This window comes from Triturus cristatus, chromosome 12, assembly GCF_964204655.1.
Source record: "Triturus cristatus chromosome 12, aTriCri1.1, whole genome shotgun sequence".
Lineage (NCBI taxonomy): Eukaryota > Metazoa > Chordata > Amphibia > Caudata > Salamandridae > Triturus > Triturus cristatus.
Window position 1 is genome coordinate 71,118,951 of NC_140595.1, and position 15,456 is coordinate 71,134,406.

The window sequence follows — 15,456 nt, forward strand, 5'->3', positions numbered from 1 at the left end:
TTCGCATCAATAGTGGAGAGGCTTGTTTTCATCTCCCGCTATAGGCCAACAACTTAGTTGAGGTAATAGCACCACGCGCTACCGCTCTTTCCTCACATGGGTCCCCTCTAGCATCCACTGTCTGTTTATGACTTTTGCAGGCTTCCAAGGTTAAGTCATAACGGTTTATCATGCTTGCCCACAGCGCACGAGATGAGGGGTGACCAGTACAACAACCAGTCAGAGTCAAGTCCGACTAAAACAGGCAGCAGTCGGCAGTAGTAAGAGCCGAATAAGGAAGAGCCGTCTTCTCACTGTAGAGCGGCAAGCCGGTCCATCTGCTAGAACAATAGGCAGTTGTTCACGCACCAGGCTAGCAAGGTGGCCGCTGAGTACGGGGGGGGGGGTCGCAAAGCCCAGGCACAAGAGCAAAACTTTAGTGTCTCAGCAAGTCTCACCTCATCTGAGGAACAGGCCACAAGAACTCCAGGACAACATCATAAGGCCCTTAAAGGCCCCCACAGGGCACCAGGGGTCAGAGCACCTCGCAGGTACTCCCCCATTGCACTGCAGAGGCTGGTGCCAAATGGCGATCAGTAAGGCACAATATCCAGAGTCTGCCATGCACTCAGTAATCTAGCAGGTAGGCTGCTTTCCGCAAGGGAATCACACCCAACGAGCGGCTAAAGTTCTGGAGGCATCATCAATATGCCCCCAGTAGGGAATGAGGCCAGGAGAAGTGAAGAAAAAGTTTCCAACACGTTAGAATGGCATCACAGGCCCACACAGTTCACCAGGTGGCAGAGAATTGCACAACCCTTCTCCGCATTTCAGGAGGCCGGAGCCCGAGAGGGAAGGCCAGCTGCATCAGGATAATCAAAGTTATACTGGATAGTTAGTAGCCCTGGGCCTCCTGGCCAAGCATATCAAACTCATGGCAGATGGTGCAGGGACCTCTGGCGCCCCCTCAGCTTCACTGGACCTCGCCCTGCTGGCTCTCGTGGCAGCTGCCGCCCAGGGGTGTACAGGCCGCACTACAGACACGCCTCCTCCAGCAATGAGGAACCGCATCGCTGCAGTGGCCGGCAAACAACGGACAAGCCGCCTTCCTGCTTCAGGACAGAGAGTTAATAAATTATGGTGGCAGCAGCGTAGTAGGAAGGATGTTGCGGAAGGATTAGTGCCTAGGAGCCGATTCACAGAACCACCACCATTGAGACAAGGCCTCTCTATAGCACTCCCTAGGGTTTTTTTTAAATGTGTAAGGAGTGTAGGGCCCTTTGGGCAAACTAGTCTTCGTGAGGAAAAAAAGACTGGTAGCTCAACTGTTTGGTTGACATGGAAAGGAGAGACCACCTTAAAATGGAAATTAAGCTAGTTTCTAAGCTCAATCCTGTCTGCACGTAATGTGAGGCTCTATAACTAACTCATATGCCTTAGAGAGCTATCAAGAAAACTACTTTCAAGGATAGGAGCTTCAAAGAACAGGAGGACAATGGCTCAAAGTGGATACGCGTGAGTCTTGTGAGCACAATATTAATATTCCAGAAATCTGCAGGTGGAACTCTGGGTGGGATACATCTTTTAAGGCCTTCCATGAAGACTTTAATTACTTGGATTCTAAAAGGGAAGAGTGTCCCTCTTTTACAATAGTCGCAAGGTGCAGGCTTGTGCTGTGAAGGTATACAATAACTCAGATTTTGTGGGTGGAGCAAATAACAGACATGTTCTGGTTTGCTAGTTTTAGGGGGTGTAGGTGTTTGGACTTTCAGTAATCAACCAACTTTGCTGCATAGTATGCTCTATCAGTGGGTCTGCGGGCTTCCTGTAGGGTGTTCATGTACTCCTGTTGGAGGCTTAGATAGGGAAACATTAGGGGCACAGGTGCCTAATGGCTCGATTGAGTTACCTTGGGTTTTGGGGAGCTTGTGTGGGGAGAAAATGGACATCTTGACCCAGAACTGTCAAACTGTGGAGATGCACTTCCCAGCCAACAAGAGAGGAGTCTGTGGGGATGGTCACTTGCAAAATGGGGTCGCTGAAGGGCCTGCCATTCAGAAGGTTGTTGCTGCTCCAACACTACAGAGAGATCATCTCTAGTAAACACATCACTCTTCGGACTGAAGGACGACGATTTGGCTGAAAAAGAGATACAGAAGCTCCTAGAAAGCTAGCACTCTTTGAAGGTGAAAATATGCCTTGCCAGTGACATCACTGAGAATCCATCGTAAAAAAAGGCTGAATTTGTAGAGGGTGATGGTGGAATTTGCTGGCATTTACAGTAAATCCCAAACATTGGGGAAGGTAGATGGCACATTGAGAGTGTGCTAGGCACTCTTGTCTGTCCGCGCTCTTGATTAGCCAATCGTCTAGATTTGGAAAAGTGTATGTGTCCTCACTTCTGAGGTGAGCAGCCACAGCTGCTAGGCATTATGTAAACACCCATGAGGCTGTGGGAACCCTGAAGGGTAGCACCTCGAATTGGTAGTTTTGTCCACTTACCATGGAATGAAGGTAGCGCAAATGAAGGAATGAACGGGTACGTGGTAGTAGATTTCCTTCAGGTCATGAAGTTGCCTTGCTGCTGTAAGGAGATAACATACTGTAGAATTCTCATACGGAAATGTTCGAACAGGATGTATTTGTTAAAGGGGCCTGAGGTAGGGAATTGGTCTGAGTGAGCGTCCTTTTTGGGGATATGAAAATACGGGGAGTAAACCCTTCTGCCCAGACGTTTTAAGGGCAATAGCTTAATGCCTCAACCCCCCTGCCGTGTGTACCCCTTCTTGGATGAGACAGCAAAGTTGTTAAGTGCTCAGGGTGCGTGGAAGAGGTGGAATATTTGGTGGGGTTTAGTGGAGCTCTAAGGAATATCCATGTTGAATTATGCTTGAAACATAATGATCTGAGGTGTTTTCGTACCAGCGAGGAAGAAATTGTTACAATTTTCCCTCAACAGGTGTAAATTGATTGGGAATGATGAATGGCAAGTCAATGTTTTGAGGTGGAGGTTACCTTAGTGAGAGTACTTCTAATCTCGACCCTGTTAGAGTTACTGCCCAGTGTGTTCCACATCCCTTGCCTGCTTGTTGGTGGTAGGATTGCTGCAAGAGTAGGTAGGACTGAGGCTGTTCTGGAGAAGTGGCCTTTGCTGCGACGCTGTACTGCTGCCTATAAAAGAGAAGTGGATGGTGTTTGGAGGTCCCGTATAATCTTAGATATCTTATCTTTCTTAATTTTTATCAACATTTGGTCTGCTTGTGGACCAACGAGGTACCCACCATCAAAAGGTTCAAAAGGTAGATTGATGGGGTGTTCGTGCACCTGTGGATTAACGCCAGAGATATGGAGCCATTAGTGCCATCATAGTATGACAGAGTTGTTCACCTCTAGGCTGCTGTATCGGCAGCATCCAATGGGCACCATATGGTGGCCTTAGAGATAATTTTGCCCTCTGATTCAATTTCCTCCACCCTTTTCGTAAACTGTTCTGGGAGCTATTATAGCAAGCCCTTCATCTCCTTCCACTGTCCCCTATTCTACTGTGAGGCGAGACCCACGAAATAAGCGATCTGCCAATGTGTGGCGACCCCACCTTGACCATTTTATTTGCAGCATCAATACTTTTGCTCTCCTTATCGGGGGCATCCCCCAGTGGCTTGTGCAACCGCACGTTTACAGGTGGTGTGCACCAACAGAGTCTGGAGGAATGTGTCCTATCGCACAGGTTACTTACTTGTGTAACAATATATCTGTAAGAGACATTGGTTAGTGATAGATTCCTTACCTTAGAATATCCCCAGACGTCAGACTGGATCCGGAAAGTTTTCGGCAGCAGTACCCCTGCGCGTTGGAAGGTGGCGTTATGCGGCTCCGCGTCCGTCGCTGGCGTCGTAAGCGCAGAGATGAAATCACGGAGACTACTTAAGCACAACCCATGTACGCTGATGTCAGTTCTGTGCATGACTTTCTGCGCCAGGAACGCAGAGCCATGCAAGAAACTGACGACTGGTGCCATGAAACTAGGGCCCTGAAAGGGATGACCTTAACCCTAGAAATCAGTTCGCAGAACGGGGAGGATGGGTGGGGCGGTAAGGAATCTATCACTAACTAATGTCTCTTACAGATATATCGTTACACAAGTAGGTAACTTGTGCATCTGAAAGAGACATGTTAGTGATAGATTCCTTACCTTAAAATAGATACCCCAGCAATACTAACCCCGGTGGAGGGTCTGCGAACCAAGATCACACCAGAAAGTCACAGAGAACAGAACGACCAAAGAAGCCGTCTCTCCGGACTTGGCTGTCCAGGCAATAATGCTTGGTAAAAGTGTGCAGCGAGGACCAAGTAGCTGCCTGACAGATGTCCAGAAGGAACACCGCGTCCCAAGGCAGTAGTGGCTGCCGTTGCCCTGGTAGAATGGGCACGCAGCGCCAAAGGAGGCTCCTACTTAGCCAACGAGTAACAGGCTTTGATGTACAGAACGACAGCAAGAGATGGTCCATTTGTGCACGGCCTGACCTTTCCTGGCGCCTACATAGCCAACATAAAGTTGGTCATCCACCCGGAACTGTTGTGTGTGCTTTAGATAGAACGAGAGCTCCAGACAGTGGAGCCTCTCTTCCTCTTTTGAAGGATGCGGAGGCAGAAAGAAAGTGGGAAAGTGATGGTCTGCCCGATGTGGAAGGGCATGACAACCTTTGGCAAGAAAGAAGGACGAGTCTTTAAAACCACTTTGTCCGGATGAACAGAGAGAAAAGGAGGTTTAGAAGAAAGAGCCTGAAGCTCACTCACTCGTCTGGCAGAGGTGATAGCTACCAGGAAAGTCGTCTTGAGAGTGAGAAGACGTAAGGGACAGTTATGAAGTGGCTCAAAGGGAGCGCACATCAGATAGGTCAAGACAAGATTTAAGTCCCATTGAGGCATGATGAAAGGCACGGGAGGAAACGTGTGTGTAATGCCTTTCAGGAAGTGATTAACAACCGGGGACTTAAAAAGAGAAAAGAAAAAGAGAAGGCTGATCTGGAAGCCGTAGAAAGGCAGAAATGGCCGAGAGATAACCCTTGATATTGCCCAGAGCAGAGCCCTGCTGGGCCAAAGAGAGAAGGAGCAAAAGAACCTCGGAAAGAGGGGCCAAAAGGGGATCCACAGCCTTTGCCGTGCACCAAGCCACAAATTTGTTCCACCTGCAGGCGTATACCACTTCAGTGGAGGGACGCCTGGCTGCCAGAATAATATCACAGACTTCGGAAGGCAGGTCAAAAGCTGTCAACTGTCGCCGCTCAATCTCCACGCATGGAGGTGGAGGCTGGACAGGTTCGGGTGGAGGACCGTCCCCTGCTGCTGCGACAGAAGATCCTCCCGAAGAGGTAGCCGGATCGGGGGATCGCTCGCCATGCTTAGTAGCTCGGGATACCAGTATCTTCGTGCCCAATCCGGAGCCACAAGAATGACTTGGGCCCGATCGCGCCGGATCTTCTTCAGCACTCTGGGCAGAAGTGGTATAGGCGGAAAGGCGTACAACAGACAGCAACTCCACTCGCAACGAAAAGCGTTGCCGAGCGAGTGCCGCCTTGGAAATTCCTACGCGCAGAACTGATGACATTGCGCGTTCTCTTCGGTGGCGAATAGATCTAACCAAGGCTCTCCCCACTGCAGAAAGAGACCAAGCACCACGTCAGAGTTCAGACGCCATTCGTGATCCGTTGTATACAACAAAGACCTGTTCACACTGTGAACCAATATTTCATACATCCGGATTATTGGCCATAAATATTAGACCCTCATTTGTAGCTTGCGATTCTGTCGTCTAAGCTATTCTACGGTGTGGTTCATTAAAAAGAAGAAAGAGACAAATTGCCTACGAGGAATGTCAAATTAACTATTTATGTATAATAACCTTATGTCTCCCACACCCAAATGTGGTGAAAAAGGAGTGAGCAGGAGTGTTGGTGCCTCACGGTAGCGCCACCAAGGAGGGTTAAGCAGGATGGTACTCGCCTGCTACCTCAATTTCTCATCACCAGTTCCTGGGCTGAGTCAACGCCAGTTTCGAACAGTTACACGACTCACGTTTGGAGTGGTACATTCCTCGTAGGCAATTTGTCTCTTTCTTCTTTTTAATGAACCACACCGTAGAATAGCTTAGACGACAGAATCGCAAGCTACAAATGAGGGTCTAATATTTATGGCCAATAATCCGGATGTATGAAATATTGGTTCACAGTGTGAACAGGTCTTTGTTGTATACAATGCATTGAGTGGGGGATGACCTGTTCTCTGCCCCTTTAGCTCCTTTTTGTAGACTGGCCATTCGTGATCCACCATGCACCGGCGGCTGAGTTCAGACGCCCTAGCGTTCAGAGAACCTACCAGGTGTTGAACCACCAGGGAAATGCCCTGATGTTCCAGCCATGTCCAGAGGCACAGAGCCTCCGACAGAGGGTCCACGACCCCACACCGCCCTGTTTGTTGCAGTACCACATGGTGGTAGTGTTGTCCGTGAACACCTGCACTACACTTCTGCTCTCAGTGCAAGTCAGATCGCCCGAAGCTCCAAAAGGTTGATATGGAGCCGGGACTCCGCCGGAGACCAGAGGCCTCTGATCTCCGCCTCTCCCATGTGGCCGCCCCATCCCAGGAGGGACGCGTCCGTCACCACTGTATGCTCCGGTTGGGGAACGGAGAGGGATCTGCCATTGACCCAATTGCGATTCGTGAGCCACCACTGCAATTGTCGTGCAGTGCCCTCCGAGATCTGGACGTGATTGGACAGAGTGCCCTGATGTTGTGCCCACTGGAACTTCAGGTCCCACTGCAGAGCCTGCATATGCCATCTGGCATGTCGCACAAACAGGAGGCCATCAGGCCCAGGAGCCGGAGGGTCATCCTGACAAACCTGGGATAGAGACTGAAAGATTGGAATCATAGCCTGAATATCCTGGACTCGCTGCTCGGGAGGATAAAACCGAAACTGCGTCGAATCCAGAACCGCTCCGATGAAGGGGAGCTTCTGAGAATGACTCTGGTGCGACTTCTGCTCGTAGATGGAGAACCCCAGCAAATGCAGGAGGTCGGCCATAGTCTGGAGGTGGGAGACGACTGCCTGGGGCGAGCCCGCCTTACACAACCAGTCGTCGAGTCAGGGGAAGACTGAAATCCCTGATCTGCGCAGATGAGCTGCGACCACCGCCATCACTTTCGTGAACACCCGGGGGGCACTGGTAAGGCCAAAGGGGAGCACAGCAAACAAAGTGCTCGTGGCCTACTGTGAACCGCAGGTAACGCCGGTGGGCCGGCAGGACGGGGATATGAAAATATGCGTCCTGTAAGTCCAACGCTACCATCCAGTTTCCGGGCTAGAGGGCAGCCAAGACCTGAGCTAGAGTCAACATCTTGAACTTCTCCTTCCGGAGGAAGCGGTTAACGTTCCTGAGTCCAAGATGGGAAGCAGGCCCCCTTTGTCCTTCTTGGGGTCCAGAAAGTAGTGGGAATAACAACCACGTCCTACTTCTGGCACAGGAACGCGCTCAATGGCCCCCTTGGCCAAGAGGGCCATGACTTCCCGCTGGATAAGCGCGAAATGGTCCCCCGACATGCAGTGGTACTGAGGTGGCACGGCTGGAGGGGCAGTCTCAAAGGAGAGGGAGTAGCCCCTTCGAACTATTTGCAGCACCCATCTGTCCGAGCTAACGGCACACCAGTGGGGGAGGTGATGGCGAATCCTGCAACCCACCGGCGTGGGGTGAGGCCCAAAGCTCGGAGTAGGAAGGCTTTGAGGCGGATGCTGCGGTAGTGGAGGTTGACTGACCCGCAGGCTGGCACCCTGTGCCGCCGCAACGGGAACCACGTCTGCAGCTGCGCTGTGTCGGGGTGCCCCTTCCGTGGCCACGAAAGGAACGAAAAGCAGACATGGCCGGGCGCGTGGTGGAGAGACCCAAGGACTTGGCTGTAGCCCGGGAGTCCTTAAAACGCTTCAGCGCACCATCTGCCTTATCGCCAAACAGGCGAGTGCCATCAAAGGGCACGTCCATAAGAGAACTTTGCACATTCCCTGAAAAACCAGTGGACCGCAACTAGGCGTGGCGACGGAGGGCCACTGTCGTGGAAATCGCCATACCCAGTGAGTCCGCGGTGTCCAATCCACACCTGATGGCGAACTTTGCTGCATCTTTCCCCTCAGCAACAGCTTGGGAATGCACTGTCCGAGCCTCCTCCGGACACTGAGGCAGCACCTGCGCAACCGTGTCCCACACAGCGTGGGAATAGCAGCCCAAGAGGCATGCGGTGTTCACCGACAGCAGCCCTAAGCTGGCAGATGAAAACAGTTTATTGCCGAACTGTTCCAGCTTCTTGGATTCCTTATCCGGCAGAGCGGTAGGAAATGCGCTCTGGGAAGTTGAGGCCTGGATGACCAGGCTCCCCGGGGTTGGGTGGGTAGACAGAAAATCAGGATCACCCGAGGCGGGGCGATGGCACCTGGCTACGTTCCTATCCACGGGAACCCCCGTGGCTGGTCTATAGCAGGTGACCATCAAGACGTCAGTTAAGGCCTCATTGAACGGAAGCAGGGGCTCCAAAAGAGCTTGCCGCTGGCTGAGGCACTTCAGTGAGGAGATTAGTCTTGAGGGTCACCGTAGGCAGGTCGAGGTTAAGGGCCTCAGCTGATCTACAGAGCACCACAGTGTATGCAGCCCCCTCCTCCGTGGCCACCGCAGGAGGAGAAAGAAAACCAGGGTCAGAGGAGAGGTCAAGGCCACCTGCATCCTCTAGCTCTTCTGTCCTTTCCACCACGTCCCCTTCCTCCACTGCTCATTGGAACAGGCTGCGGAGGTGGGGGGAGGGACAGGGAAATACAAATTGTCGAATGGCGCCGGACGGCGTCGGTCCGGCTCAGTGTCCCAATTAGGGGCAAAATTGTCCGGAAACCCGGGCAAAGGCAGTGGCGGAACGAACGGAACCCACTGCGGTGCCAGGATCGGAGCCACGGGCGGACAAGGGAGGGCCCTCAACTGGGACCGCGGGGCCCGAAGACGCGTCGGCGGGAGCCCGAGGCCTGAAGAGGGCGGTCTATGGCTGCAAGAAAATCTTGCACCAGGGCAGGAGTCGCCGGCAGACCCGGATAGGGCAGGTAGGCCGCGGGACTCACAAGCTCCAAAGGAACCGCGGGGGCAGTACCCCCGGCCCCCTCGTCTGCGTCCGGAGACCAATGGGGGGACGTCTGAGAGCGAAAACGCTTCTTCGACTTCTTATGTCGTCTCTTACCCGATTACAAGTGTGAAGGCTTCGACCCAGAGGAGTGATGATGATGGCTCCGCGATCGGTCGCTCGATCGACCCCTGGACCTCGAACGGCACGGAGACAACTGCCGGGCCTCTAGCAGCTTACGGGACCGCTCCCGGAATGCCTTCGGAGCCATGGCCAGACAGTCGTAACATGACCGGGAGTCATGGTCGCGCTCCAGACAGTAGAGACAGACGCCATGGGGGTCGGCCACCGACATCGTGCGGCGACAGGCCCCGCAGGACTTCAACCCAGGCATCCCTACGTGGAACCAGGAGTCAAAGACTCAAAAGGAGAAGACAAAAAGTCTCAAAAGTATGGTCAAAAAGTGACTAGGGTACGTGCTCTAACCGGATCTGCGCTTGCTGGCGTGGAAAAAGAAAGAACTGACGTTAGCGTGCATGGGTGGTGCCTAAGTAGTCTCCGTGACGTCATCTTGGCGCTTACAACGCCAGGGACGGACGTGGAGCCACACGACGCCACCATCCGACGCGCAGGGGTACTGCTGACGAAAACTTTCCGGATCCAGTCTGACGCCTGGAGATATTTTAAGGTAAGGAATCAATCACCAACGTGTCTCTTTCAGATATAAAGGTAGGATTAGTGGGAGAAGGTCTGTCTTTTTATCCATGCTCGAAGTAACCACCCAGGTACTGACAGACTCTGACTGTCTGTGGTAGACTTAAGCATCGGAAGAAACTGCATAGAGTGGTCCACCTTTGAGAGTGTTTTTACAAGGAAGTCTCTTCCTCAGGGATGACGTGCATGCCTACCCTGTGGTAATCTGCAGCTCTTTGTATGACCCCATGATATGCGACTGTTCCATCTTTGGAGGAGGATCTGAGTGGAAATGACTAGGTTTGTTTCCCTTGGAGGTTCTACGTAATAATATTGTGGGCTGCAGATAAAACAGTAGTCATCTGGTGTGGTATAGATACTGGGGATGTCCGTATTCAAGTAAGAATGTGGCGTCCCTGGTGGAGATAGTGATGGTAAGCGGAGCAAGTTGAGTTTGGGGGCCTCGTCGGTACGTGTTCCAACCCGATGAAAAAAAACATTTTAACAATGGAGTTAATGCCCATGCACATTATTACCAACTAAGGGAGGAGTCACAGGGCACTCCATGACTTGAAAAGATTTATTTGAACAAAATCAACTTGTAACATCTATGACCAACACTAGATGGCCGATGTATGCAGAGCATGTGTATCTACGGCCATACATGATACGAAAATATGGATTACATTTTGTCTCTGAGATGCACTTAATTGGCAGGCTCACTCTACATATGAAGTAGCCTGAAACTTCAATACTCGATTAAAAAAATACAGCACAAAAATGTGAATTGTGTTCTTTTGGTGCTGCCTCAGTCCGATACTGGGTCTACTTTTCCAGAAAGGTTTGGAAATGTAACTAGAACCACAAGATGTCATTAAGCGAACATAGTCGAGCGATTAAACATTATGTTTTTTGTATATCACATGTTAATTTTGATGTAGCTGGCCTACAAATGATTTTCCAAATATGGAATTTCTTATAGAAAACAACAACGGAATGTTGCCTTTTACCATCTGATGGTCTGCAGTAAAAAGTAGAAAAAGGCATTTAATGAGGTAGATTAAAATAAAAGAGTTTTCAAAATAAAAAAGCTTTGCTTTGTTGTAAAGCACTTAGCCTGTAGCACTCACATTTTTGCAACTGCTGACTTAAAGGCACAATCATCAAAAGGCCCAAACAGGAATTATAAGTGTGGCATCTGCTAGCTTTCATGATTGCTGATTAAACCCAAAGGGCAATGGTAAAGCTGTAAACAGAGGTTTGTGGTGGTCATTATCTAAATGCCCTGTCACGCTTAGAGACTACTTTAATGGAGTGTAGAAAATCAAGGAGGCACTTGGTGCCCTGTTGACTGAAACCTTTATTCAACAGAAATGATGTCATATCCACAAAATAATATTCCTTGTCTGCGAAATATGGAGCTTTTAAACTCTGTTTTTGTGCAATAAAAGCACCAAACTTATGTATGTGTTATTAAAAGGAGAAGCCAATTGGGACTAGAGTTAGAGTCCCAAACGTGTAAGAGGTTTAGTTCTGAAACTGTTCCTTTTCAGAGAAATAAGATTACATAGGCTACCCAGACGGACGCTGAAAACATGCATACAAAAAGTTATGATTTTAGAGTCAGATATTTACTTCTTGGCCATGTGGAATGAAAGATTACATGTACACCAATGTCTACAACCTTACAAGGAGCCTTCCCTGATTTGGTCCACCTCACTGCAAATTGTGAAATTTAAAAAAACACCATGGGCTCCCCTCATTCCTTCACCCAAGAGACATGGGTACAATTGTTATGCCACCCTCCTGCTGCCCATTCTTCACATTACCTGGAACTAGGACGTCTCCAAAACCAAGGAGAGAGAATGGTCTGTCACACAGTGCCAAGGGTGAGAAGTTAAGTCTGGGTACTTTTAAGACCATAGGAAGCTGCAAAGAGGAGGAAAAGATGGATTAACAAAGTACTTTTGGCAAAACAAGGCATTGGAAAAAATGAAAGAACTAGGCGAGAGGACCCTTGCTAATCATACTGGAGAGCAAGCATTTGGTACGCACCGCATTCTTCACTTTCCTCTTAGGTCATTGATGCCACTAAATTATAGCCCAATGCTTATGGGGTTCCAGGGCACATAAATATGTCAATGGAACACGGCTGCAAGAGCAGTTAATTTGTATGCCAACCACAGTGATGTAACCACAAGGGGTACAATAACACCCAAAAAGGAAGGCAATAAATGTAATTGAGGTTTAAATCCACACGACAAACACCCAAACATCCTGGACCCTGCTGCCCTTCACATATGAATAAATAGATGAAGTTGACAAATGTAATATGGTAGGGGGCAAGAATATTTCACAATAACAGAAAAATGCCCTGAAAAACCCTTATGACCAATAAGTAATGTACATTTCACGCAAAGCCACTAAATCTAGCGGGAGAACCAATGGCTAAGGCAATGGAGGCGGTATGCCCGATTGTGTGCTATAGGTTTTGGGTAGGATGTCACATATGTTGGGTGGGTGGTAGATCCTTTTTAGGTCGAGCATTCACACTTTAGTATATACTTATATGTGTATGTACTTTGTGGGCTCTGGAGATCAGCCCTGGGACTGGTCTGCTTCCGCTTGGGGACTTTTTTTCTGTTCCACTGCCTCTATTTAACTGTCTTGATAGAAAACGACCAGTAGGGGTCAGTAAAATACCAGAATTGCTTTCTGCTGAGGGACTTTCTTTTTTTAAATTTTTCTGGCAACTGCCTCTATTTACCTTTTTGAAAAGAAACGACCAGCAGAGGTCAGTAAAATATCAGAACCACTTTAGCAAGCTCTAGATTCCAGTCCACAGAAATTCTCTTCCATGAACACTCGTAGACAATAATATTTTTTTCAAATCTTGTATTTTCAGTGATATGACCACCGTAGGCCCTGATTTTATAATAAAAACAGAGCTTTGACTATACCATTCTCAGCTGAAAGACAATATTTCTCTCCATGTGTTCCCATACCTGGCGTGTCACGCAGTTTGGTGCTTACTTTCCCTCCATGTTAAAGAACAGTAGATGTTTCAGCACCCAGGCTAATGTGCTGCATAGCTAAATACATATAAGGTCCCAAAGGCGAGACCACTTGCATTGCAAATGCTTGTTATAAGGATGTCGTGACTATCTGTGATGGTGGCGCACAACCATATGTGTCACATACAGCTGCCCATGGGGTCTACACTTCAGAAATCTGGTTAAAGTCTTCAATATAGATGGGGCTAAGCAGGAATATACACTCAGCCAATCCTCTGCCCATCATCAGTGAAAGGTAACTGCATCAGAAAGCCATCTATTCCTAGCGCAGATGTTGGAGTTGAGATGATCAATACACAATTTAACTTTTACATCTGTTCAAGTCATTCTCGCCCTCCCAAGGGAAGAGGAAAGGAAACTCAGAATGTAGTAAAACTCAAACCTAGGCCAGACAACCTTTTACCTGTAGTAAAATTTAGGATATTTTCTGGCCTTCAAGAGCAATTAGTTTGCACTTGTTTCACCGTTGCCAAGAACTCTGCTAACAGACTAAAAGAAGGGTAGCTAAGAGCTGAATTTTCAGGACTATTCTCTGAAAGCCAACATGAAAAATAAAGTACAGCTTGAGACAGCACTGTCCTGGGGGAAGAAGGGAAGCTGATCTACTCTGACTGAACTTCCTCTGACCTGAGGGCAAGTGCAAAGTCCAGTTCTCTCAATGGCGTGTACTAGACCGAATGAAGGAACTGACTTAGACTGGCCATGAAAAAACACTCACAAGGGGCAGGTTTCTCATCTATCCAATACTGAAGAGCCACACGTAAGCTTGAGCAGGGACTGTACCCATAGAACAGATTTACAACATTCAACTACCTGCGGATAACAGAGTACGCAGAGCCTATGTATCAAAGGTACTCGGCCTAATGGACAAAAGCGATCCCACCTACTAATCCACTTGCAGCTCCAATGACTCACCCACCCTCCCTATTTTCTCAACAATGTTCTTCTGTCCAAAATCTGTTCATAGGTGCAGATAAATCCAAAGCAGTTTCCAAGCCTTCAAAGATTATAAGAAGGGTGGCCATTCACAGTCTCACTGCACCCTTTCTTTTGATTTTGGACCAATCAGTCATGAATACTGGAATGAAACCTATAGCTGGGTTAGTACCTTTCGAGAAGCCTTATTGAATCTTTTAACTGATAATGACAGAACAGGGATAGGCAGCCAATTCGCAAGGTGACATCATTAACCTTCATTCATAAATCTGTATTTGTTCAGAGCAGAGGTGGCTTGCATGCCTTCAACCACTACTCATATTAGTGCAGCTCAAAGCACTAAACCATTACCACCTCCTTGTGCACGAGTATCAACGTGAGTTTCACACACATACACCTCAACATTCAATCAAAAAGGAATGGACGGTACTGAATTTTTTTATTCCCACAAGCTCAATGAAGAGTAAACATCAGCTTTACGGAGAAACATTACGCTGAGACTCACTGAAAGGAAAGAAAGGCAGCACAGGTGAATAGCAAGTAGACGCTATGTGGCGATAAAGGACTCTTCTTATTTAGTTATCTTGCAAGTTCATATAAATGGGTTTATTAAGAGTGAGCCTGGAGAAGGGTCAGATGAATGTGAAGGCATCCAATTAAAATTATTTTGTTAGCCTTATATATGGACCCAAACGTTGCTTTCTTTGGATGAATGATACAATTCGATAGATTCAGACCACACTCTAGTGCTGTAAAGAAAGACATCAGCCATTACCATGGAGGCGGTGACCGATATGGGTCAGCAGGTAAAATTTGCATTTTGCAGTAAGTACCAACAAAGAAACCTGCCCGAGTCCTCCAAGAGTGGACCCTCTGATTTAAGCATCTACCTTTAGGTGCATCGAGATTATAAAAAGCAATGTGGCAGAAGGGTGTGGCGATGGTGTATGGTATGCTATACAAAAACAAGTAGAATACAACAGGGAACAAAGAAAATGATCCAGTCATTTATTTACGGCTACAGAGCGTTTAGCTATATCTTGCAAGACATTGTTACCATTAAAAACGGTTATATGGACAGGACATTAGATGATGACAACAGCACACAAACATGCTACAAAGGCTTCTCATAAACAATTGACAGGTGTTGAAGGCAGCAATATTTTCTAAAGCACAACCTAAAACACTTAAGCACAACGTAAGAAAAAAAATCTGACAGGAAATTAACTTAAGACAAGTGTCTAAACTCCAAGGATTCACAACTAGCCGTAACAAATTCTTTTTGTAATCAAAAACGAACGTAAACATACCTATATTAATAGCATAATATTGGAAGGCCAATACAATTAGTGGGCAGACATTGTTCCTAAGAATGCCTTACAAATATAACATCTATAGAGTGTATTTTAACTTTAAATATCGGTCCATTACGAAATCTTAAGATACTATTCTTCTCTAATAGTACAATGTATTTACTGTTTACGCCCAATTCCAAGTATGGGCAAAGACCACTTCTTGAGTACAAGGAGTTTCTCTTCAAATTAATTTACATCAGTGATACCCAAAGTAGAGCCCAGGGGCCGCTTGCGGCACTCCTGGGCTTCACATGCGCCCCCAGCTGAAC

General features: G+C 48.2%; 1 protein-coding gene across 2 annotated transcripts in view; it reads right to left on the bottom strand.

Moving 5' to 3' along the window:
* Window positions 1–15,456, bottom strand: part of SPPL2B (signal peptide peptidase like 2B) — a 116,313-nt gene that overhangs the window by 26,450 nt on the left and 74,407 nt on the right. For both annotated transcript variants that reach the window (XM_085639663.1, XM_085639664.1), the window contains exon 13: window positions 11,652–11,751. In XM_085639663.1, coding sequence (XP_085495789.1) covers window positions 11,652–11,751 — 100 coding nt within the window. The remainder of the gene's footprint in view (window positions 1–11,651; window positions 11,752–15,456) is intronic.